Source organism: Macaca thibetana, chromosome 16 (assembly GCF_024542745.1).
Source record: "Macaca thibetana thibetana isolate TM-01 chromosome 16, ASM2454274v1, whole genome shotgun sequence".
Lineage (NCBI taxonomy): Eukaryota > Metazoa > Chordata > Mammalia > Primates > Cercopithecidae > Macaca > Macaca thibetana.
Genome location: NC_065593.1, coordinates 19902226 through 19928700, shown reverse-complemented (window position 1 = coordinate 19928700; position 26475 = coordinate 19902226). Strand labels below are relative to the sequence as shown.

Below are 26475 nucleotides of genomic sequence, written 5' to 3'. Positions count from 1 at the left end.
ACTAAGCCCAGCAGAGTACACTTGCTAAGAATAACTCAAAAAGGTAGGTTATCATCTCCTAATATAATCCTAGCACAGCAGTAACAAAAACACTTATCTGACCTTTCACGTTAGAAAATAATGTTTCACAATAAATAGTACTGACAAGTATTACACTTTCACAGCCACCCTGTAAATTAGTAGGCAAGAGAGACATCACTAATCCCCATTCCAAAGATAAGGAACCCAGAGATTCCTGTGCATTCTGGGATGGCAGATACACCACATCTGCCAAATTATGAAATACCGTCCTAACTCTTACAGTAATGCGTCTCCTTCAAACTTTAGATATGAAGAGTTGAACATATTTCATATTGCTTTAGCTCGACAAAATCCTGATCCGATCACAAATCAAGCTACCAACAACAGATCTGTCCAGCTACTATGATAAATTGTTGAAAGAGCAATAAATTCAAGATTAAAATTTCAAAAGACATAAGCCAGGATCACGGTCATATGGTCTGAACTACACAGTCTGGCATTCTGAACAGAACAGTTGTAACAAGATACGGGTGAGTCTTTAAATTTTTATGTGCGTATTTGGTTTAAAAGAGACTTGCAAAAATTAAAAAAAAAAAAAAAAGTATGTGGGGAAAGCTCTGAGCTTAGGACACTGCTACCAACACCTTGGTCTATTATATTTTTAAACACAGGACTGGCTCAAGGTAGCCATAAGAAAACCAACACACTAGGTGTTGACACCATCAGAGGATTTGGAATACCAGCAAACTCTATTTTCAGCAACTACCACATCCTTAACTAGAACGTTCCCATTTGTGGAGGAGGGAGCTAGGAGGAGGAAATTTTCACTTTTCCTTTGACTTATGTTCTGCCAAATGCTAACTTCATTTGGAAAAAAATGAAATTCAACCTTCTAGAGACTTAGATCGAAGATATCTCTGTGATAAAAGGTTGGACAAAGTTTGGGAAACTTTTCTATGAGTCTAAATGAGAAAATCTAGTAACAAATGGCCTTAAGTAGGGTGACCACAAGGTAAGTTTGTTGCCCAGGACAATCCCAGTTTATGCCTGCTGTTCTAGCTTATGAATTAGTACGTCTTTTTTTTTTTTTTTTTTTTTTTTTTTTTTGAGACGGAGTCTGGCTCTGTCACCCAGGCTGGAGTGCAGTGGCGCGATCTCGGCTCACTGCAAGCTCCGCCTCCCGGGTTCACGCCATTCTCCTGCCTCAGCCTCCCGAGTAGCTGGGACTACAGGCGCCCACAACCGCGCCCGGCTAATTTTTTGTATTTTTAGTAGAGACGGGGTTTCACCGTGGTCTCGATCTCCTGACCTTGTGATCCGCCCGCCTCGGCCTCCCAAAGTGCTGGGATTACAGGCGTGAGCCACCGCGCCCGGCCGATTAGTACGTCTTTTCAAGATGTACTCATTTGGATGTTAAATTACGGTGACTTTAATTATTACTTGCTACAATTTAATAAATTTAAATGAACATCTGAAATTGTTCTCAGGGCCATGATTAGCATTAACATTTAGTCAGAGCACAACCCATGAAGTTCTGCTGGCAACCCAATTCATCAATTTGGATATATCAATACCTAAATATATCAAGCTGGCCAGGCGCAGTGGTTCATGTCTGTAATCCCTGCACTTTGGGGAGGCCAAAATGGGAGGATCGCTGGAACCCAGGAGTTACTGGACAACACAGTGGGATCCCGTCTCTACCAAAAAAATATTTTTTTAATTAGCCGGTCATGGTAGTACCAGCTACTTGGTGGGAGGATCACATGAGCTCAGGAGTCCAAGATCAGCCTGGGCAATCCGCTGGGACCAGCCCTCTATCAAAAAAAAATTTTTTTTATCAGCCATGGTGGCTCACGCCTGTAATCCCAAAACTTTGGGAGGCTGAGGCACATCAATCTTGAGCTACGGAGTTCAAGACCAGTCTGGGCAACATGGCAAAATCCTGTCTCTACAAAAACTAGCCAGAAGTGGTGGTATACTTCTGTAGTCCCAGCTACTAGGGATGCTGAGGTGCCCAGGGGGTCGAAGCTGCAGTGAGTCATAACTGTGACACTGCATCCCAGCCTGAGGAATACAGTGAGATCTTGTCTCTGGTTTGGCGGGTGGGGGGGAGAAAGAAAAAAAAGTTATTTTAAATTACCCAGGTATTGTGGTGCACAGCTGTGGGCCCAGCTACGTGGGAGACTGAGATGGGATGAGCGTTTGGGCCTGGGAGGTTGAGGATGCAGTGAATCGTTACTGCACCAATGCAATCCAAGCCTGGCCAACAGAACAAGACCTTGTCTCAAAAGAGTATATGTATCTCTCTCAAACTGATAACCAACCATTTCAAAAGTAGTAGTGAAAATAGCCCTTTTTCTTGCTGCTCTTTGCTACTCCTTAATGGATTCCATTTGACAGCTATCTAGCCAACTACCTGGAACAACATTTGTGAATCACATGCCAACCTTTGTCCCTCCTAAAAGTTGTATGACTGTATCTGGCCGAGTGCAGTGGCTCATGCCTGTGATCCCAGCACTTTGGGAGGCTGAGGCGGGAGGACTACCTAAGGTCAGGAGTTGAAGACCAGCCTGGCCAACGTGGTGAAACTCCGTCTCTACTAAAAATACAAAATTAGCCGGGCATGAAGGCCCAAGTCTGTAGTCTCAGCTACTCGGCAGGCCGAGGCAGGAGAATCACTTGGGCCCAGGAGGTGGAGGCTGCAGTGAGCCAAGATCGCACCACTGCACTCCAGCCTGGATGACAACCAAAATCCATCTCAAACAAAAAAAAAAAGTTGTATGACTACATCACTAACCTAGCAACTTAACAGCATTCAGTAAGACAAAGGTAGCCTGAGGTGGTGGCTCACGTCTATAATCCCAGCACTTTGGGAGGCCAAGTTTGACAGACTGCTTGAGTCCAGGAGTTCCAAGAACAGCCTGGGCAACGGCGGCGAAACCCTAGACTTAAAAAAAAAAAAAAAAAAAAAGGCCGGGCGCGGTGGCTCACGCCTGTAATCCCAGCACTTTGGGAGGCCGAGACGGGCGGATCACGAGGTCAGGAGATCGAGACCATCCTGGCTAACATGGTGAAACCTCGTCTCTACTAAAAAATACAAAAAACTAGCCGGGCGAGGTGGCGGGCGCCTATAGTCCCAGCTACTCGGGAGGCTGAGGCAGGAGAATGGCGTGAACCCGGGAGGCGGAGCTTGCAGTGAGCTGAGATCCGGCCACCGCACTCCAGCCTGGGTGACAGAGCGAGACTCCGTCTCAAAAAAAAAAAAAAAAAAAAAAAAAGCCAGGCGCGGTGGCTCATGCCTGTAATCCCAGCACTTTGGGAGGCCGAGGCGGGCGGATCACCTGAGGTCAGGAGTTCGAGACCAGCCTCAACATGGAGAAACCCCGTCTCTACTAAAAATACAAAATTAGCCAGGTGTGGTCGTGTATGCCTGTAATCCCAGCTACTCCGGAGGCTGAGGCAGGAGAACTGCTTAAACCTGAGAGGCGGAGGTTGTGGTGAGCTAAGATCGCATCACTGAACTCCAGCCTGGGCAACAAGAGCAAAACTCCGTTTCAAAAAAAAAAAAAAAAAAAAAAAAAAAAAAGGCCAGGAGCGGTGGCTCACACCTGTAATCCTAGCACTTCGGGCGTCCGAGGTGGGAGGATTGCCTGAGCTCAGGAGATTGAGACCAGCCTGGGCAACATGGTAAAACCCCGTCTCTACTAAAATACAAAATAAATTAGCCGGGCGTCATGGATCACGCCACTGCACTCCAGCACTCCAGCCTGGGTGACAGAGCAAGACTCCACCTCTCCAAGTAAATACATAAATTAATTAAATTAAATTTTTAAAAAAAACAGCTACTTGGGAGACTGAGGTGGGGAAATCACATGACACTGGAAAGCAGAGGCTGCATTGAGCCAAGATCGCACCACTGCACTACAGCCTGGGTGACAGAGTAAGACCTTGCCTCAAAAAAAAAAAAAAAAAAAGACAGCCAGGCACGGTGGCTCAAGCCTGTAATCCCAGCACTTTGGGAGGCCGAGGCGGGTGGATCATGAGGTCAGGAGATAGAGACCATCCTGGCTGACACGGTGAAACCCCATCTCTACTAAAAAATACAAAAAAACTAGCCGGGAGAGGTGGCAGGCACCTGTAGTCCCAGCTACTCAGGAGGCTGAGGCAGGAAAATGGCGTAAACCCGGGAGGCGGAGCTTGCAGTGAGCCGAGATCCAGCCACGGCACTCTAGCCTGGGCAACAGAGGGCGACTCCGTCTCAAAAAAAAAACAAAAAATAAAAATAAAAAAGATAAAAGTGAGAGGGGAAAATAGTTTAAAGCTACTTTACAGAAATGCATAGCATCAGCCATATTCCAGCACAGACATTATGATAAAACATGGGGCTTTTCTTTTCTTGAGACAGGATCTCCCTCTGTGGCCCAGGCTGGAGTACAACGGCACCGTCTGGGTTCACGGCAACCTCCACCTCCCGGGTTCAATTCTCCCATCTCAACCTCCTCAGTAGCTGGGACTAAAGGCACGAGCCACCACAGCCAGCTAATTTTTGTATTTTTAGAACAGACTGCGTTTCACCATACTGGTCAGGTTGGTCTCAAACTCTTGACCTCAGGTGATCTGCCCGCCTCAGCTTCCCAAAGTGCTGGGATTACAGGGGTGAGCCACAGCACTCGGCTGGAGATTTTTTGGTTTTTTCCTTTTGCTTAAAGAGGTGACATCTGTCTACAATAAACCCTGTTTTTTAAGAACCTGTATGTGAATAAACATTCTGAGAGTACCTAAACTTCCCCTCATTTTAATTTCACTGTGGCTTAAAAGTGAAAAGACTGTCTACAATTCACCATGGATATTAGTCATCATAAACATCAAGATGTGAAGTAATTGCTATTAGAATTGTTAAAGAAGTATACCGTACTCACCCCCTACTCCCCTAAAAGGCACCACCTTACTTAAACAGAGGTCTTTTTTGAGAGGCTAAGAAGAATAAGTGTACCGGTCTAAAGGTGAGCAGACACTAAGTTCTGGCTTTATCATTTAATACCTGATTAGCCATATGATCACAGAAAAATCTCTCTCAAATTCACTTTATTGAACCAGAAAATGGGAGTAACACTTTACCTGCTTCAATCTGGTTATATAAATTAAAAACTTTCGTCAACGTGGTCTGTGAACTGTGAGGTACATAATATCATATACATATATGTATATAACATTTACATACATGTATGTTACATATATGTAATGTATGTAAAGTTTAGGCCAAGGGCAGTGGCTCACACCTGTAATCCCAGCACTTTGGGAGGCCAAGGTGGGAGTCCAGGAATTCAAGACCAGCCTGGGCAATACAGACACCCCATCTCTACAAAAAACACAAAAATTAGGCAGGCACAGTAGTCCCAGTTACTCAGGAAGCTGAGGCAGGAGAGTCACTTAAACCCAGGCAGTCGAGCCTGCAGTGAGCTATAATAGCGACACTGCACTTCAACCTGGATCACAAAGCAAGACCCTGTCTCAAAAAAAAAAAAAAAAAAAAGCTTAAAATTTAGCGTTCCCATAAATAGATACACCTAATATGTACCCATTAAAAAAATTAAAAATTTAGGCCAGGTGCAATGGCTCACACCTGTAATGCTAGCCCTTTGGGAGGCCAAGGCGGGCAGGATCACCTGAGGTCAAGAGTTAAGAGACCAGCCTGGCCAATATGGTGAAACCCCATCTCTACTAAAAATACAAAAATTAGCCAGGTGCGATGGCGGACGCCTGCAGTCTCAGCTACTCGGGAGGCAGAGGCAGAATTGCTTGAACCCAGGAGGCAGAGGCTACAGTGAGCCAAGATCGTCCCACTACACCCAATCTAGGTGACAGAGCGAGATTCTGTCTCAAAAAAATTAATAAAAACAAAAATGTAGCCTTTATGCTTGTCATTACTGGTGGTGTACAGTGTTCTTGAAATATAAAGAAAAAATATGCCTGCAGTTATCAGTCAGCCTTAGAGTCGTCCAAATCGGGCCAGGTGCGGTGGCTCACGTCTGTAATCCCAACACTTTGGGAAGCCGAGGCTGGCAGATTATGAGGTTAGCAGTTGGAGACCAACCTGGCCAACACGGTGAAGCCCCATCTCTACTGCAAATACAAAAATTAGCCAGGCATGGTGACAGGCGCCTGTAATCCCAGCTACTCAGGAAGCTGAGAGAAGAGAATCGCTTCGTTTGAACCCGGGAGGCAGAGGTTGCAGTGAGCCGAGACTGTGCCACTGCACTACAGCTTGGGCAACAGACAAAGACTTCATCTAAAAAAAAAAACAATAAAAAAACAAAGAAAGAAAAAAAAACTCGCCGGGCGAGGTGGCTCACGCCTGTAATTCCAACACTTTGGGAGGCCGAGGCGGGCGGATCACCTAAGGTCAGGAGTTTAAGACCAGCCTGTCAAACATGGTAAAATCCCGTCTCTACTAAAAATAACAAAAACTGGCTAGGCGCGGGGGCTCACACCTGTAATCCCAGCAGTTTGGGAGGCCACGGTGGGCAAATCACCTGAGGTCAGGAGATCAAGACCATCCTGGCCAACAGGGTGAAACCCCGTCTCTACTAAAAATACGAAAAATTACCTGGGTGTGGTGGTACGTGCCTGTAGTCCCAGCTACTTGGGAGGCTGAGCCAGAATTGCTTGAACCCAGGAGGCGGAGGTTGTAGTGAGCCAAGTCCACGCCACTGCACTCCAGATTATCTGCATGCCAGATTACTGGCGTGCACCTGTAATCTCAGCTATTCGGGAAGCTGAGGCAGGAGAATCGCTTGAACCCGGGAGGCGGAGGTTGTAGTGAGCCAAGTCCACGCCATTGCACTCCAGCCTGGATGACAGACTGAGACTCCATCTCAAAAAAAAAAAAAAAAAAAAAAAAGAACCTAAAAATACAAAAATTAGCCAGGGCCGGGCGCGGTGGCTCAAGCCTGTAATTCCCAGCACTTTGGGAGGCTGAGATGGGTGGATCACAAGGTCAGGAGATCGAGACCATCCTGGCTAACACGGTGAAACCCCGTCTCTACTAAAAAATACAAAAAACTAGCCAGGAGACGGGGCGGGCGCCTGTAGTCTCAGCTACTCGGGAGGCTGAGGCAGGAGAATGGCGTGAACCTGGGAGGCGGAGCTTGCAGTGAGCTGAGATCCGGCCACTGCACTCCAGCCTGGGTGACAGGGCGAGACTACGTCTCAAAAAAAAAAAAATTAGCCAGGTGGCGTGCACCTGTAATCTCAGCTATTCAGGAGGCTGAGGTAGGAGAATCACTTGAACCCGGGAGGCGGAGGTTGCAGTGACCCAAGATGGCACCACTGCACTCCAGCATGGGAGACAGAGACTCCATCTCAAAAAAAAAAAAAAAAAAAATCAATGCTTTCAGATCAGCTGGATCAAGTATTTAAAACATATTTATTTATAAATGAAATATATTAATCTATGGGGCTGAAATTTCACTTGGTATATACCAGGTTAAAGGCAAGGAATTTTAAAAATATCTCCTACTCCTTTGACCAAGCTATAAAACAGTTATGAAAAGTCTATTTGCATGGCCTTTCAATGCGTCTGTCTGTACCTACTGACTACAAAATCTTGCTGTTTTAATACCTGCCGTGTTATTTCCCATATTGTAAAAGCTCAAATTGAAATCTTTTCACAGAAAGGTGACAAGGCTGGCAGCATATCCACAGTAGTTAAAAATTTACCCTTCACTGCAAATTGCAGGAATTCTTGATTTCATATATCGCAAACTTGTGAGAGACAACCAAATACAATATGCCAGATATATACAATTTTACAAAAACACCTAAAGGATACACAAAAGAGCATCTGTTTTAAATACACAGGCTAAGTACTACCTGTAAAAGGGATTCTTTTTTTTTCTTTTTTTTTTTTTGAGACAAAGTCTCGCTCTGTTGCCTGGGCTGGAGTGCTATGGTGCAATCTTGGCTCACTGCAACCTCCGCCTCCTGGGTTCAAGTGATTCTCCTTGCCTCGGCCTCCCAAGCAGCTGGGATTACAGGTGACCGCTACTACTCCCAGCTAGTTTTTTTGTGTGTTTTTAGTGGAGACAGGGTTTCACTATGTTGGTCAGGCTGGTCTTGAACTCCTGACCTTGTGATCCACCTGTCTTCGCCTCCCAAAGGGCTGGGATTAGAGGTGCAAGACACTGTGACCGGCCATAGAAGGGATTTTTTTTTTTTTTTTTTTTTTTTTGAGACAGAGTCTCGCTCTGTTGCCCAGGCTGGAGTGCAGTGGCGCAATCTCGGCTCACTGAAAGCTCCGCCTCCCAGGTTCCCGCCATTCTCCTGCCTCAGCCTCCCAAATAGCTGGGACTACAAGCGCCCGCCACAATGCCCAGCTACTTTTTTGTGTTTTCAGTAGAGACATGGTTTCACTGTGTTAGCCGGGATGGTCTCGATCTCCTGGCCTTGTGATCCGCGTGCCTCAGCCTCCCAAAGTGCTGGGATTACAGGCGTGAGCCACTGTGCCCGGCCAGAAGGGATTTTTAACACATTACCCAGTTCTGCCTACGCATTTAAGAAGGAGAAAAACTTTATTCCATAAAGTTACTCCATTAACTGAAATGGCAATGGAAAATTACTGGCCTACAGTCAAAGAATGGGTAATCTAAATGTTTCTAAACTTATTAACAAAGTTAATTTACTACTACCTACTTTTTCCCTAACAAGACCATAGTTTTTAAAAAGTTCATTCCGCACATGCTCCCTTCCCTATTCTTCACTAACCAGCAGAATAAGCTAGCTAGAGGTGAGGCTCTGGTGTTTTAAAAGGACAGCTCTCAGCGGGCTTGGTGGCTCACGCCTGTAATCCCAGCACTTTGGGAGGCTGAGGCGGGCGGATCACCTGAGGTCAGGAGTTCGAGATCAACCTCGTCAACATGGCAAAACCCCACCTCTACCAAAAATACAAAATTAGCCGGGTATAGTGGCAGGCACCTGTAATCTTGCAGTTGAAGCAGGAGAATCGCTTGAACCCAGGAGGTGGAGGTTGCAGTGAGCCAAGATCGTGCTATTGCACTCCAGCCTGGGCAGCAAGAGCAAGACTCCACCTCAAAAAAAAAAGACAGCTCTCAGCCGGTTGCAGTGGCTCAGGCCTGTAATGTCAGCACTTTGGGAGGCCGACGTGGGCCGATCACCTAAGGTTGGGAGTTCAAGACCAGCCTGACCAACATGGAGAAACTGTGTCTCTACTAAAAAAAAAAACAAAAAAAAAAAAAAAAAAACAAAATTAGTCTGGCATGGTGTAGTCCCAGCTACTCGGGAGGGTGAGGCAGGAGAATCGCTTGAACCTGGGAGGCGGAGGGAAAAAAAAAGACAGCTCTCAAGTAAATAACACAACAGATGCATTCCTACTGAATCCAACATGACCATCAACACTTCACCCTACCTTCTATGGAGCCAATTTGACAGGGAAGACACAAAACCAACAACTGCTCCACAAGCCCAAATGTAGTTTATGTTGCCCCTCTGCTCCCCCAAAACGGGGAAACTATTCATTTTTCCCCTCTACATTCCCCATTTTTTGTTGTTGTTGTTGCCCTGGCTGGCCTGCAATGGCGTGATCTTAGCTCACTGCAATCTCGGCCTCCCAGGTTCAAGTGATTCTCCTGCCTCCGCCTCTCAAGTAGCTGGGATTACAGGCACCCACCACCCCCAGAGAATTTTGTATCTTTAGTAGAGATGGGGTTTCTCCATGTTGGTAAGGCTGGTCTCGAACTTTTGACCTCAGGTGATCCGCCCGCCTTGGCCTCAGACTTCCAAAGTACTGGGATTATAGGCGTGAGCCACCGCACCTAGCCTCACTTTCTTTCTTTCTTTTTTTTTTTTATCTTTAGAGACAAGAGTCTCGCTCTGTCACCCAGGCTGTAGTGTAATGCCACAATCTTGGCTCACTACAACCTTCACCTCCTGGGTTCAAGTGATTCTCCCACCTCAACCTCCTCAGTAGCTATGCACAGATAATTTGTTGGCCAGGCTGGTCTTAAACTCCCAACCTCAGGTGATCCACCCACCTTGATCTCCCAACGTGCTGGATTACAGGCGTGAGCCACTGCGCCGGGCCTATTCCCCACTTTTTTGTACTAATTCATATACACTATTCATTTTATATTAATTCATATACATTCTCAAACAATATTTGAGAAATATTAAGAAATAATGGACTTGCTTAATACGGTTTCAAAGGATGAAAAAATGATTCCTTAGACTACTGGCTTGTTAAAGTGATGAGATGCTAGATTTAATCCTCACCTCCTGGCCCCAAACTTAAATATTTCCTGTGACATAAAAGTGTCCTTTTCCTGAATACAGCTTAGCTCTTCCTCCCGTACCATTAAATAATCCATATAAATTGATTCCAACGCCCCAGGATAGAATTAAATGAGGGTACATGTAAGTTTAGGCATTAATTCAACACAGCAAGCAAAATAAAATAGGCCTACTGCAGTTAACAGAAAGATAAAAGAGCAGCTGGAAAACCAGCATTTGGGTACAAGTATCCAACAAATAAATTCTGCTAATATACTGTCTTACCTTCTTCCACCACCGACACCTGCTAAATTCTGTTTGGTGACCAGGACTCCGGCAACACTTCGTCCCAGAAACAAAAAAATATTGCACTCAATAAAGGAATGGACACAGGCAGAGGACACAGGTAGAAATTCCTGGTGTCTGTCTCCTTCTCCTCCTCTCCTTTCTACTGAATCCCTACCATATGCCCCAAGTCACAGGAATAGCTCCTCACCGTGCAGATTCTATTTCCTTACCCCTTTAGATCCTGAAGGGGACACCTAACATTAACAACTGTAAGGATGTGGCTTTATCAGAGTCCTATGTTCAATAACCAGTAAGGGCTCTGGTCAGAAATCTTCACCACTCACATCAAAAATATAATTATCACTAACCTGTCATTTAATTGGAAACTACAATCATAAGCTTTCAAATCGCTTTTTTAAAGGAGCTTTCAAAAAAAAGACCTTCCCTCACATCCTTTCTAGTTATCACAGCAAGTTTACTCAGAGCTCCAATGCCCACAAAACAGAAAGCATTCAAGTATAATTTGTTTCCTCCCAAGAACACTAACAGATGAAGAGGGGAACATCTGGAGATGAGGAGCGGAGGAGGAGACTTCCAATACAAGCACATCTTTATCTGTTTGATTTTTAAACACTGAAATAAAGACAAAGCTGACCTTGAGCTGTACTTCCCCATCTAATCCCCCTCCCTCTCCCAACAGGAATCTTGTTCAATACAAATAGCAATTTAACAATTTACAAGACGAAATTTAGTTTAGTATTATTCCAAATTTGACTTCTAGAGGTCTTGTCTTATTTTCAAATCCCTGAATCCTCGTTTCTGATAAGGGGGAGTAGCCCTGAGGTTATTCACATGACTAAATCTGCATTTCCAGGAAAGCAACGGCCCTACATAACATTTTGAAATACAGGTAGCTTAATTAGGAAAAATCTAAGGATCAAAGATACTTGATTCCAACCATGTCTCATCCCACCCTACCACACAAAAGCATTAAAACCACAGGACCCACATACATGACTTTTCCTTTAATACTACAGTATCGCACAATTATAAATGTGAGGGTATTTCAAAAGGTGGACTGGGAGGGAGGACTAAGAATAAACTTCCTGACAATGACTAGACAGACACAATGGATATTTCGATAAAGTTATGAAAAAGGACTGGAGAACCCGTTATGGGCAAAGGAACAACGAACAAAGAGGAACTACTAAAATTTCTACATAAACCCATTTATTTGAAATGGAAAAAAAAGAAAGCAACAGGATCTCCAACCTTCATAACTCAAAAACCCCAGCCTCAGCCGAGTGCCTGGAATAGGTTAAGCTCCCCCACGAAGTACAGACCAGCATTCCGAGCCTGCAGAGTCAACCAAAATACAGTGACTGAACACTATTGGAAATAACTTTATTTCAACAGGTCTTTCCATGTGTCATGATGGTGCGCACAAACTGTAAAGTCATCGTTTTTACAAACGGGTGGACTGAGGCTCGGGCCCTACAAAGGCTCGAACTCTCAGAGTCGTGGCCTCCTGGTCTCCTGCTTCTATCCATCAGAACCCACTGGTGATGCAGTCAGAGAAAGGTTACAGGAACTTCGAGGTCTCCCGTTTTAAGTCTGAGGAAAGGGGAGGGACTGAGGGTTTTCTGGGCCTCCCCAGCAGGCGGCGAGGAGGAAAAGCCCCAAACCCCCTCACTACGAGGTGCCGGCCCACGGGAGAGAAACCCGATCGCAGCATCGGCGCCTGCCACCGCCCCAGACGAACCGCAGTGATTCCCGCTCACCCCTCTCCCCCCACCATCACCCGGGACTGTCCCCCGCCTCAGGCCTGAGAAAGCCCATCGCTCTGAAGGCTTCTCCTTTGTGAGACTCCACGGCCGCCGCCCCACACGGGGCCTCCGGGGAAAAGCCACCGCCCCCACCCGCCATATTTCCCTGAAAGGCGCCCGCGCTACAGCTCCCGGTCTCCGCTCTCTCCCATGTGGCGGGTGCTGCTTCCCCCGTCACCGCACCCAATTGTTCTCCACATCCCAAGACCGTCCCAGAAGCTCCCCTGAGGGATGCTCATTCGGAGACAGCACCCGCCATCTCCTCCCCCTCCCCCGCCCCGGGACTCGCCCTCCCCCCAGCCGCCATTTTACAACCAACTCCTCCACCCCGTCTCCCCGGCCTCCCGGCCCGCGAGCTGTTTGCAGTTAAGGATGGCGAAGGGGTCACATTCCAAGGCATACAGCCTCCCATTGCCCCGGGAGCTCCCAGGCCATTTCCTGCTTCCCGAACCCAAGCCCCCGGGCCAGGCTCGCAGACGATGCCGCCATTTTGTCTCCTGTTCCCGGCCTCTGTGGGCGGCGGCAGAGGGTCCGAGAATTCCAGCCCCCCGCTGCCCCCCCAACTCACCGTCGTATCGCTCAGCCTGCTCGGCCAGCTTCGCCTGGTACACCAGATCCTCTCGATCATCCATAGCGGCAGCGGCTCCGGCAGGGTCTGCGCGACGGATGGAAGCGGATAGTGTCTCCGACTCTCTCAGCCTCTCGCTCCGCGTCCGGGCAGCAAAAATGGCGGCGCCTCAATCCGGGACTTCCGCCTGCGCACGCGGACAACTGCTCAGCTCTATGGCAACCGCTCCCTGGCAACTGGCGCGGGGGGCGGGTCCTGGAACTCGGCGCCCGAAGAGGCTGGAACCAGCGCAGGAGACGCCCCTCCTCCGTGGGCTCAGCGGGCGCCGGAGCCCAGAGGCGGGAACTGCGACTGCTGAGAGGGAGCGGCCCCCGGGGAACGGGAAGGGCTGAGGCGGGGCCGGCCGGGACTGCTCCTGAAAAAAGCCGGCGGGAAACCTGGGCCCGAGGCCCGACCTGCGGAAGAGAACGACGGAGGCGCTAACGGTTTCTGTCATGGCAGGTTTTCCTCCCCGAAAGCAGCGGCTGTCACTACCGTGTCCTGGTTTCCTTTTGTGTTTTTGTTTTTTTTTTGAGATGGAGTTTCGCTCTTGTTCCCCAGGCTGGAGTGCAGTGGTGCGATCTCGGCTCAACACAACGTCTGCCTCCCGGGTTCAAGTGATTCTCCTGCCTCAGCCTCCCGAGTAGCTGGGATTTCAGGCGCCCGCCACCAAGCCCAGCTACCTTTTGTATTTTTAATAGAGACGGGGTTTCACCATGTTGGTCAGGCTGGTCTCAAACTCCCGACTTCAAGGTGATCCGCCCACCTCGGCCTCCCAAAGCGCTGGGATTACAGGAGTGAGCCACCGCGCCCGGCCCGCGTCCTGGGTTTCTCCGCCACTCCTGGTCATGGGCCTATTTCAGACACTTTTACACTCAGGGTAACGAACTGGGCCCTGGCCGGGCGCAGTGGCTCACACCTGTAACCCCAGCACCTTGGGAGGCCAAGGCGGGCGGATCACAAGGTCAGGAGTTCGAGACCAGCCTGGCCAACATAGTGAAACCCCGTCTCTACTAAAAATACAAAAAATTAGCTGGGCGTGGTGGTACATGGCTGTAATCCCAGCTACTCAGGAGGCTAAGTCAGGAGAATCTCTTGAACCCAGGAGGCAGAGGTTACAGTGAACTGAGATCCCCCCATTGCACTCCAGCCCAGGCGACAGTGCAAGACTGTCTCAAAAGAAAAAAATATATATATATATACACAAAATTTCGCTGGGTGTGGTGGTGCACGCCTGTAATCCCAGCTACTTGGGAGGCTGAGGCAGGAGAATCTCTTGAACCAGGGAGTCGGAGGGTGCAGTGAACCAAGATCACACCATTGCACACCAGCCTGGGCAACAAGAGCACAACTCCATCTCAAAAAAAAAAAAGAACTGGGTCCTGTTGTAGTCAGGGACAGGGGAGCTCCAGTTGTCACGCATCAACTTTCCCCTCACACTGATCTTTTTCTTCTCCTCCTATTTAACCTTTTTTCCTCCCTAGGCCCACCATGAATAGGAGCAGGGAATTTGTTAGATGAGGATGGTGTGGAGTACAGGGTACAGAAGAGTTGGACCAAGATCAAATTAAGATTGTGGAGGCAGGAATAACTCAGTGAACATTGCTTCGGTGCCTGGCACTTGGGAGGCCCATGCAGAAGGATGACTTGAGCCCAGGAGTTTGAGACCAGCCTGGGCAACATAGTAAGACCTCATGTCTACAAAAACCTTTTATTTTTATTTTTTTGAGTCGGCATCTCCATCTGTTGCCCCGGCTGGAGTGTAGTGCTGCAATCTCAGCTCACTGCAACTTCCACCTCCTGGGATCAAGCGATTCTCCTGCCTCAGCCTCCTGAGTAGCTGGGACTACAGGCACGTGCCACCACGCCCAGCTAATTTTTTGTGTTTTTAGTAGAGATGGGGTTTCACTGTGTTAGCCAGGATGGTCTCGATCTCCGGACCTCGTGATCTGCCTGCCTAGGCCTCCCAAAGTGCTAGGATTACAGGTGTGAGCCACCACGCCCGGCCATATCTTAGCAGTTTCAGAGGCTAAAGCAGGAGGATCTCCTGAGTGCAAGAGGTTGAGGCTGCAGTGAATTGTGATTGCACCAGTGTTCACCAGCCTGGGTAACAGAGCGAGACCCTGTCTCAAAAAATAAAGTGGGGATAGGGAGGGATCTTGCCATGTTGCACAGACTGGTCTTAAACTGAGCTCAAGCAATCCCACCTTGGCCTCCCGAGTAGCTGGGAGACTACAGGCTTGCACCAACTTACCCAACTTTGCATCTTTTTTTTTTTTTTTTTTTTTTTTTTGAGACGGAGTCTCGCTCTGTCGCCCAGGCTGGAGTGCAGTGGCGCAATCTCGGCTCACTGCAAGCTCCGCCTCCCGGGTTCACGCCATTCTCCTGCCTCAGCCTCCCGAGTAGCTGGGACTACAGGCGCCCGCCCCTGCGCCCGGCTAATTTTTTCTATTTTTAGTAGAGACGGGGTTTCACCATGGTCTCGATCTCCTGACCTTGTGATCCGCCCACCTCGGCCTCCCAAAGTGCTGGGATTACAGGCGTGAGCCACCACGCCCGGCCCTTTGCATCTTATTTTGTGGCCAAGGGAGCTGTATGATTTTGCATGGAGAATGACACCATCATAGTTATATTTCAGAAATATTAACAAATATTCCATAGCAATGATTAAAGAGGAGGATAACCAAAGATAATAGATGGGAGCAATGAAAATAGAAAGGAAAGGATAAATAGGAATGGCACTATAGAAGGAAGCCACAGGTAGCTGATCAGATTGCAGCTTTTTTTTTTTGAGATGGAGTCTCGCTCTGTGGCCCAGGCTGGAGTGCAGTGGCACGATCTTGACTCACTGCAACTTCTGTCTTCCGGGTTCGAGCGATTCTCCTGTCTCAGTCCCCCGAGTAGCTGGAATTACAGGCGTGCACAACTGCCCAGCTAATTTTCGTATTTTTAGTAGAGACAGGGTTTCACCATATTGGCCAGGCTGGTCTCGAACTCCTGGCCTCAGGTGATCCACCCGCCTCGGCCTCCCAAAGAGTTGGGATTACAGGCCGGGCACGGTGGCTCACGCCTGTAATCCCAGCACTTTGGGAGGCCGAGGCAGGCAGATCACAAGGTCAGGAGATCGAGACCATGGTGAAACCCCGTCTCTACTAAAAATAGAAAAAATTAGCCGGGCGCAGTGGCGGGCGCCTGTAGTCCCAGCTACTCGGGAGGCTGAGGCAGGAGAATGGCGTGAACCCGGGAGGCAGAGCTTGCAGTGAGCTGAGATTGCGCCACTGCACTCCAGCCTGGGCAACAGAGCAAGACTCCGTCTCAAAAAAAAAAAAAAAAAAGTTGGGATTACAGGTGTGAGTCACTGCTCCAGGCCCAGATTGGAGATCTTATAATAAAAATTGACTTTCCATCTCCACCCTGAGAATATTAACAAAAAATGGGGGCCGGGCGCGGTGGCTCACGCCTGTAATCCCAGCACTTTGGGAGGCCGAGGCGGGCGGATCACAAGGTCAGGAGATCGAGACCACGGTGAAACCCCGTCTCTACTAAAAATACAAAAAATTAGCCGGGCGCGGTTGTGGGCGCCTGTAGTCCCAGCTACTCGGGAGGCTGAGGCAGGAGAATGGCGTGAACCCGGGAGGCGGAGCTTGCAGTGAGCCGAGATCGCGCCACTGCACTCCAGCCTGGGCGACAGAGCGAGACTCCGTCTCAAAAAAAAAAAAAAAAAAAAAAAAAAAAAAAAAAAAAATGGGAATGCTAGGAACACTTGCTGATGGAATGCAGAGAAAGACAAAGTTCCTTTTAGCACATGTTGGTTCAGAGGATCAGGGATCCTCAGGTAGAAATGACCACAAAGGAGTTGTAAAAGGGGACATGCATCCCAAATAGAAGGGAAGCTGTTGGCCGGGCTTGGTGGCTCACGCCTATAATCCCACCACTTAGGGAGGCCAAGGTGGGTGGATAAGAAGATCAGGTGTTCGAGACCAGCCTGACCAAAATGCTGAAACCCTGTATCTACTAAAAATACAAAAATTAGCCGGGCGCACTGGCACGCAGCTGTAATCCCAGCTACTTAGGAGGCTGAGGCCGGACAATCACTTGAACCTGGGAGGCAGAGGTTGTGGTGAGCCGAGATTGCACCACCGCACTCCAGCCTGGGCGACAGAGTGAGACTCTGTATCAAAAAAAAAAAAAAAAAGAAAAAGAATAAAGGGGGTGTCAGTTGAATTAAATTCTGCAGAAACATAAGATTAGCACTGAGGGAAAGCCATTGGATATTGCGATTAGGTCATTAGTGACCTTCAAGAGGAGTTTCAAAATGGTGTTGGAAGCCGACTACGTTTGGTGGAAGCTCAGGGAAGCCGAGAAAGTGGAACTGGTAAGTGTAGGGGTCTCCTGAGAGGAGCAGTGAAGACAGACAGGTAATTTGACAGCAATGAGTGGCCAACAGGGGTGGGCAAATTACGGATTTGGTCAACACGTTCACAAAACGCTACCTACAAAGACAGCTGTGCTGCCAGGTTGACTGCAGGGCTGCCGTGCACATGCCGCTGTCTGTGCTAGGGAAAGCAGCTTTCTGTCGTCGCTTTCTCAAAGCAGCTTCTGCACAGCGTCTCCCTAGACCCGCTGAAATCTCTCCAAAAGTGCTTCTTCCTAAGTAACTGCTGAGACGGCAGAAATCCTACACGTAGATTGCTTCTGTGACTGTACTGCCTGTTCTCGCAATACACGGAACTAACGGGCAGACCTTGTTGATAGGGCACCAAAAATATACACAGAAACATTTTGATGTCGCATTTGGGATTATAAACAGATCTAAAACATCCTGGTGCTGCACAGAGGTGGCTGTCGTGATACGGTCCTGCGCTCTTCACTGCTGTTCCCTGCTGCTGCGGCAGTAGATCCTGCACGTGCTATTGAAAGTCCTTTGAAACAATCTCCAGGTCATTAGGTCACAGCCCCAAGTGTAAGTCTCCCTGCCTGACTGAAAATTTGCTTTAATAAGAAACAAGAACTCACTTCGTCCGTCCGGAGAGCCCCTGGATACGTGGCAGTCTACTAAGCACTATAGAAGGAAATAAGATGTTACAAAAATATCATTAACCGTGTTTGGTGGCTCACTCCTGTACTCCCAGCACTTTGGGAATCTGAGGCGAGTGGATCACCTGAAGTCAGGAGTTTGAGACCAGTCTGGCCAACATAGTGAAACCCTGTCTCTACTAAAAATGCACAAAAAATTAGCCGGGTATGGTGGCAGGTGCCTGTAATCCCAGCTACTCAGGAGGCTGAGGCAGGAGAATCGCTTGAACCTGGGAGGTGGAGGTTGCAGTGATCTGAGATTGCGCCATTGCACTCCAGCCTGGGCGATAGAACGAGACTCCATCTCAAAAATAAATAAATAAAATAAAAATAAAAATATAAAAATTAGCTGGACATGATGGCAGCACACCTATAGTCCCAGCTACTCGGGAGGCTGAGGCAGGAGAATCACTTGAAGCTGGGGGGAGGAGGTTGCAGTGAGCCAAGATCACACCACTGCACTCCAGCCTGGGTGACAGAGCAAAACTCTGTCTCAAAAAAAAAAAACAAAAAGAAAAAGAAAAAGAAAAAAATCAATAGACTTAATGGCATTAAAAAAAAAAAAAAAAAAAGCCCAGGCTCAGCACAGTGGCTCATGCCTGAAATCCCAGCACTCTAGGAGGCTAAAGTGGGAGGATCACTTGAGACCAGGATTTGAAGACCAGCCTGGGCAACATAGTGAAACCCCCGTCTCTACAAAAAATTAGTGTGGTGGCATGCACCTGTACTCCCAGCTACTCGGGAGGCTATAGTGGGAGGATCACTTGAGGCCAGGAGGTGGAGGCTGCAGGGAGCCATGATAACAGCACTGCACTCCAGCATGGCCAACAGGGCCAGACTATGTCTTGAAAAAAAAAAAGAAAAAGAACAAAGTAAAAAGAAAAATAATCTATGCAGGCTTGGTGGCTCATGCCTGTAATGCCAACACTTCAGGAGGCTTAGGTGGGGGAATCTCTTACGCCCAGGAGCTTGAGACCAGTGTGGGCAACACACTGAGACCTTGTCTTTACTACAAATACAAAACTTAACTGGGCACGGTTGTGTGTGCTTGTAGTACCAGCTACTTGAGAGACTGAGGAGGAAGAATTGCTTGAGCCCAAGAGTTGGAGTTTGCAGTGGGACTTGATGACACCCCTTTACTCCAGCCTGGGTGAGACAGACTGTGTCTCAAAAAAACAAAAAGGGCCAGGCACAGTGGCTCACGCCTGTAATCCCAGCACTTTAGGAGGCCAAGGCAGGCAGATCACGAAGTCAGGAGACCAAGACTAGCATGGTCAACATAGTGAAACCCCGTCTCTATTAAAAATACAGGGCCGGGCGCGGTGGCTCAAGCCTGTAATCCCAGCACTTTGGGAGGCCGAGACGGGCGGATCACGAGGTCAGGAGATCGAGACCATCCTGGTTAATACGGTGAAACCCCGTCTCTACTAAAAAGTACAAAAAACTAGCCGGGCGAGGTGGCGGGCGCCTGTAGTCCCAGCTACTTGGGAGGCTGAGGCAGGAGAATGGCGTGAACCCGGGAGGCGGAGCTTGCAGTGAGCTGAGATCTGGCCACTGCACTCCAGCCTGGGCGACAGAGCGAGACTCCGTCTCAAAAAAAAATAAAAACAAACAAAAAAAAAATACAAAAATTATCTGGGCGTGGTGGCGCATGCCTGTAATCCCAGCTACTCGGAAGGCTGATGCAGGAGAATCGCTTGAACGAGGGAGTCGGAGGTTGCAGTGAGCTGAGATTGAGCCACTGCACTCCAGCCTGGATGACAGATCAAGACCCCATGTCAAAAAAAAAAAAAAAAAAATTCCATATCTAAAGTGATTTGAAATGACATGTTTATTATGTTTCAAATTTTCCTATGTCTGGTTTTAGAATCTTTCTATTCAGTTCCACTGATCTGTTTGTTCTTATGTCGATAAGATTTTAAATATAATGCCATTATAGTACGTTTTTATGTATGGTTAAATATTTTTTTCTTCAAAATTTCACTCATTTTTGTACTTTTACTCTCCTAGATGAACTTTAGAATAAACTTGATGGCCGGGCGCGGTGGCTCACGCCTGTAATCCCAGCACTTTGGGAGGCCGAGGCGGGCGGATCACGAGGTCAGGAGATCGAGACCATCCTGGCTAACACGGTGAAACCCCGTCTCTACTAAAAATGCAAAAAATTAGCCGGGCGAGGCGGCGGGTGCCTGTAGTCCCAGCTACTCGGGAGGCTGAGGCAGGAGAATGGCGTGAACCCGGGAGGCGGAGCTTGTAGTGAGCTGAGATCGCGCCACTGCACTCCAGCCCAGGCGACAGAGCGAGACTCCGTCTCAAAAAAAAAAAAAAAAAAAGAATAAACTTGAAAAGTTCTCTCAAGACCCATGTAGATTTTTTGGGGGACTGTTCTGAATTTATAGATTAATTAAAATAAAATTGGAAAATTTTTTTTTTCTTTTTTTTTTTTTTTTTTTTTTTTTGAGATGGAGTCTCGCTCTGTCGCCCGGGCTGGAGTGCAGTGGCTGGATCTCAGCTCACTGCAAGCTCCACCTCCCGGGTTTTACGCCATTCTCCTGCCTCAGCCTCCGGAGTAGCTGGGACTACAGGCACCCGCCACCTCGCCCGGCTAGTTTTTTGTATTTTTTTAGTAGAGACGGGGTTTCACTGTGTTAGCCAGGATGGTCTCGATCTCCTGAACTCGTGATCCGCCTGTCTCGGCCTCCCAAAGTGCTGGGATTACAGGCTTGAGCCACCGCGCCCAGCCTTCTTTTCTTTTTTCTGAGACAGAGTTTTGCTTTTGTTGCCCAGGCTGGAGTGCAGTGGCACAATCTCGGCTCACTGCAACTTCTGCCTCCCAGGTTCAAGTGATTCTCCTGCCCCAGCCTCCCAAGTAGCTGGGGCTACAGGAATGTGCCACATGCCTGGCTATTTTCTTGCATTTAGTAGAGATGGGATTTCGCCATGTTGGCCAGACTAGTCTCTAACTCCTGACCTCACGTAATACACCCACCTCGCCCTCCCAAAGTCCTGGGATGACAGACGTGAGCCACTGCACCCGGCCCAAGAATTGGAGATATGTTCAAAAATGAGTTTTCTCAGGAAAATTCTCCAATTTTATTCCAATCTCCTTGTTGAAATGATTTTTTTTTTTTTTTTTTTTTGGAGACAGCCTCACTCTGTCACCCAGGCTGGAGTGCAGTGGCACAATCTTTGCTCGCTGCAACCTCTGCCTCCGGGTTCAAACGATTCTCCTGCTTCAGCCTCCTGAGTAGCTGGGACTACAGGTGTGTGCCACCACACCTGGCTAATATTTTATTTTTAGTAGAAAGGGGCTTTCACCATGTTGGCTAGACTAGTCTTGAACTCCTGACCTCAGGTAATCTGCCTGCCTCAGCCTCCCAAAGTGCTTGGATTACAGGCGTGAGCCACCACGCCTGGCCTGAAATGAACTTAAATACAATTGTATAGTTAAATGTATAGAGATCTCACATATTTCTTTTTCTTTTTTTTTTTTTTTTGAGATGGAGTCTTGCCCTGTCGCCCAGGCTGGAGTGCAGTGGCATGATCTGGGCTCACTGCAAGCTCCGCCTCCTGGGTTCACGCTGTTCTCCTGCCTCAGCCTCCCCAGTAACTGGGACTACAGGCACCCGCCACCATGCCCGGCTAATGTTTTTTTGTGTTTTTAGTAGAGGCAGGGTTTCACTGTTTTAGTCAGGATGGTCTCGATCACCTGACCTCGTGATCCGCCCGCCTCCGCCTTCCAAAGTGCTGGAATTACAGGTGTGAGCCACCGCACCCAGCCTCTCACATATTTCTAATTCGTTTTGTTGCCAATTATTTAGGAGGCTATTGATGTTATAAATGGGCTCTCCCCCTATTTTATATTTCTGATTGAGCTATACTTCCACTGATACATACAAAAATCCTTTTTTTTTGGTATAGATGGGGTTTTGCCCTGTTGATCTGTCTGGTCTCAAATGCCTGGGCTCAATGATCTTCCAGCCTCACCCTCCCAAAGTGCTGAGATTACAGGCATGAACGACTGTGCCCAGCCCCAAATCAATGATTTTTGATAGTTATCTTGTACCCAACTGCCTTACTGAACTGTCTTATTAGTTCTTTTTTTTTTTTTTTTGAGACGGAGTCTCACTCTGTTGCCCAGGCTGGAGCGCAGTGGCGCAATCTCGGCTCACTGCAACCTCCGCCTCCCGGGTTCGTGCCATTCTCCTGCCTCAGCCTCCTGAGTAACTGGGACTACAGGCGCCCGCCACCACGTCCAGCTATTTTTTTGTATTTTTAGTAGAGACAGGGTTTCACCATGTTAGCCAGGATGGTCTCGATCTCCTGCCCTCGTGATCCGCCCGCCTCGGCCTCCCAAAGTGCTGGGATTCCAGGCGTAAGCCACCGCACCCAGCCCTGATAAATAATTTTTTTTTTTTTTTTTTTTTTTTTTTTTTTTTTTTTTTTTTTGACGGAGTCTGGCTCTGTCGCCCAGGCTGGAGTGCAGTGGCCGGATCTCAGCTCACTGCAAGCTCCACCTCCCGGGTTTACGCCATTCTCGTGCCTCAGCCTCCCGAGTAGCTGGGACCACAGGCGCCCGCCACTTCGCCCGGCTAGTTTTTTGTATTTTTTAGTAGAGATGGGGTTTCACCGTGTTAGCCAGGATGGTCTCGATCTCCTGACCTCGTGATCCGCCCGTCTCGGCCTCCCAAAGTGCTGGGATTACAGGCTTGAGCCACCGCGCCCGGCCCCTATAATTTTTATCAAGTTAAGGAGATCCTTCTAATTCTAATTTGGTGAGAGAGTTTTTTAAAAATGAGCTTTCAGGCCGGGCTGAATTTGCTTTATTTCATTATTGTCTTTTTCCATGTTCCAACATTCTTAGTTTTATTTATTTATTCATTTAAATTTATTTATTTTTTAAATTTATTTACTTACTTATTTTTGAGACGGGGTCTTGTTCTGTCACCAGGCTGGAGTCCAATGGCGCAATCTTGGCTCACTGCAACCTCCACCTGCTGGGTTCAAGCGATTCTCCTGCCTCAGCCTCCTGAGTAGCTGGGCCTACAGGCACGCACCACCATGCCCAGCTAATTTTTTGTATTTTTAGTAGAGATGGGGTTTCTCCGTGTTGGTCAGGCTGGTCTCGAATTCCTGACCTCAGGTGATCCTCCTGACTTAGACTCCCAAAGTGCTGGGATTACAGGCCTGAGCCACCGTGCCCGGCCTAATTTATTTACTTTTTGAGACAGAGTCTCATTCTGTTGCCCAAGCTGGAGTGCAGTGGCACAATGTTGGCTCACCACAACCTCCACCTCCTGGGTTCAAGCGATTCTCCTTCCTCAACCTCCCAAGTAGCTGGGATTACAGGCGCCCACCACCATGCCTGGCTAATTTTGGTAGTTTAGAAGAGATGGGGTTTCATCACGTTGGTCAGGCTGGTCTGGAACTCACGACCTCAAGTGATCCACCTGCCTCAGCCTCCCAAATTCATGGGATTACAGGCGTGAGCCACCGCACCTGGCCTCTATTTGATTTTTTTTTTTTTTTTTTTTTTGAGACGGAGTCTCGCTGTGTTGCCCAGGCTAAAGTGCAGTGGCCGGATCTCAGCTCACTGCAAGCTCTGCCTCCCGGGTTTTTACGCCATTCTCCTGCCTCAGCCTCCCGAGTAGCCGGGACTACAGGCGCCCGCAACCTCGCCCAGCTAGTTTTTTGTATTTTTTAGTAGAGACGGGGTTTCACCGTGTTAGCCAGGATGGTCTCGAACTCCTGACCTCGTGATCCGCCCGTCTCGGCCTCCCAAAGTGCTGGGATTACAGGCTCGAGCCACCACGCCCGGCCTATTTGATTTTTTAGACACAAATGTCTTGCTATTTTGCAGTCTGGACTCAAACTCCTGGGCTCAAGTGATCCTCTCGATGAGTGAAAGAAAGAAGGAAAAAAACATGAAATGCAGCTCAATAGTTAAAGACGGATTTGTTTTAGAGAAAATAAACCTGAGAGGGGCTTCTGGCTGACTTCAGTCAAGAGTGCTTACTCTTACAGACTGAGTATATATTGGTTTTAGGGTGAGGGGGCTTATTACAAGCTGGGAATGTTTCTGTGTGTGTAAGTTTCATGGCAGGGTTGGAATGTCTTGGGTGGAGAGGGTTATCTCGGGGCTAACATGTCTCTGGTCAGGAAGGAGTGTGGAATGTTTCTGTTCGGAAATGTTATTCGTGGTTTATGGTCATACTAACCTTAGCCATTAGGTTGATGCCCTGTGGGTTTAGGCAGTTTTTTGTTTTTTGTTTGTCTGTCTTTGAGATGGAGTCACGCTCTGTCGCCCAGGCTGGAGTGCAGTGGTGCGATCTCGGCTCACTGCAACCTCCGCCACCCAGGTTCACACCATTCTCCTGCCTCAGCCTCCTGAGTAGCTGGGACTACAGGCGCCCACCACCACACCTGGCTACTTTTTTGTATTTTTAGTAGAGACGAGGTTTCTCCATGTTGGTCAGGCTGGTCTCAAACTCCTGACCTGAGGTGATCCACCCACCTTGGCTTCCCAAAGTGCTGGGATTACAGACGTGAGCCACCGCACCCGGACATTTTATTTTTCACATCATGTATGAAAAGACGACGACTCTGGGCTGTTTGTCATGTAAAATATCTCACACTCTGGACTTGGGTCTTTTTTTGTTGTTGTTTATTTGTTTTGAGACAGGGGTGTGTCGCTCTGTCGCCCAGGCTGGAGTGCAGTGGCGCAATCTCGGCTCACTGCAACCTCCGCCTCCCGGGTTCAAGCCATTCTTCTGAACTCAGCCTCCCCAGTAGCTGGGATTACAGCCACCTGCCACCACGCCCAGGTAATTTTTGTATTTTCAGGAGACACAAGGTTTCACCTTATTAGCCAGGATGGTCTCCATCTCCTGACCTCGTGATTACATGTGTGAGCCACCACACCTGGCCTTCTGGACTTGTTTCTTTGCTTTCTTGCGATGCTATTTAAATTATTTCCTATTCCTTAAATATTTTTTCTTTTTTTTTTTGGCCAGAATACCTCAGAGGTGGTGCTTGCTGCAAGCTTCCTTTCTTTGGTCTTATTGTGCTAAGACTGACAAGTGACAATATTTAAAGAATATGTTTGTTGGGGCCAGGCACAGTGGCTCATGCCTGTAACCCTGGCACTTTGGGAGACTGAGGTGGGCAGATCACCCCAAGTCAGGAATTCGAGACCAGCTGGGTCAACATGGTGAAACCTCACCTCTAGACAGAGCGAGACTCCGTCTCAAAAAAACAAAACAAAATAAAAAGAGTATGTTCACTGAGGTACAATTTCCACACCATAAATTCACCTATTTTGAGCAATAATTCAATGAGTTTTAGTATATGACTGAGTTACCCAGCCATCACCACCGTCTGATTTTAGAGCATTCCTGTCATACTAAAATCAAACTTTGTGCCCGTTTACAATCAATCTCCATTCCTACTCCCAGCCAGAGGCAACCCCTAATCTATTTCCTATCTCTATAGAGTTGCCTTTTATAGAAACAAACCAGACTTTGTGTGCTTTGTTTTTCTGGTGACTTCTGAATTCAATTTAGACATATTAACCTGAGTCTTTGTTGTTTTTCCTTGCTCCCGTTTCTCTCAATTCCTCAATGATTTATTCTGATCCATTAATAAGAGCTGTGTCTGGCTGGGTGCAGTGGCTCAGGCCTGGAATCCCAGCACTTTGGGAGGCCGAGGCGGGCGGATCATGAGGTCAGGAGATAAGAGACCATCCTGGCTAACACGGTGAAACCCCGTCTCGACTAAAAATACACAAAAAAATTAGCCAGGCGTGGTGGTGGGCGCCTGTAGTCCCAGCTACTTGGAAGGCTGAGGCAGGAGAATGGCATGAACCAGGGAGGCGGAGGTTGCAGTGAGCCAAGATTGTGCCACTACACTCCAGCCTGGGTGACAGAGCGAGACTCCGACTCAAAAAAACCACAAAAAACAAAACTGTGTCTTTAGTTTTGTGCTTACTTCATTTTGCTGCTTTACGTGCCTTGTGCCCTTGCATATTCTTTAGTAACCAGCTCTGTGCTTTCATTTGAATATCAGGGCCCTGTTGGCTCATAGGGAACTTCTGTGGGACATTAAAAAAGGTATCCCTGCCAAAGAAGTGCCCTCGTTTGATTTAAAAATGATGATCCTGCCGGGCACAGTGGCTCACACCTGTAATCCCAGCACTTTGGGAGGCTGAGGCAGGTGGATTAACTGAGCTTAGAAGTTCAAGACCAGGCCGGGCGCGGTGGCTCAAGCCTGTAATCCCAGCACTTTGGGAGGCCGAGACGGGCGGATCACGAGGTCAGGAGATCGAGACCATCCTGGCTAACACGGTGAAACCCCGTCTCTACTAAAAAGTACAAA

The 26475-nt window shown here is 48.1% G+C and overlaps 1 protein-coding gene across 4 annotated transcripts in view; it reads right to left on the bottom strand.

Moving 5' to 3' along the window:
• YWHAE (tyrosine 3-monooxygenase/tryptophan 5-monooxygenase activation protein epsilon) overlaps positions 1–26475 on the bottom strand; it is a 130631-nt gene that overhangs the window by 46925 nt on the left and 57231 nt on the right. Inside the window, exon 2 of one of the 4 annotated variants that reach the window (XM_050763583.1) lies at positions 12988–13128. In XM_050763583.1, the coding sequence (XP_050619540.1) occupies positions 12988–13051 (64 nt within the window). In that variant the 5' untranslated portion in view covers positions 13052–13128. Of the gene's footprint in view, positions 1–12987; positions 13160–26475 lie in introns of those variants that run through there. The other 3 variants (XM_050763582.1, XM_050763581.1, XM_050763584.1) reach the window with 3 other exon arrangements.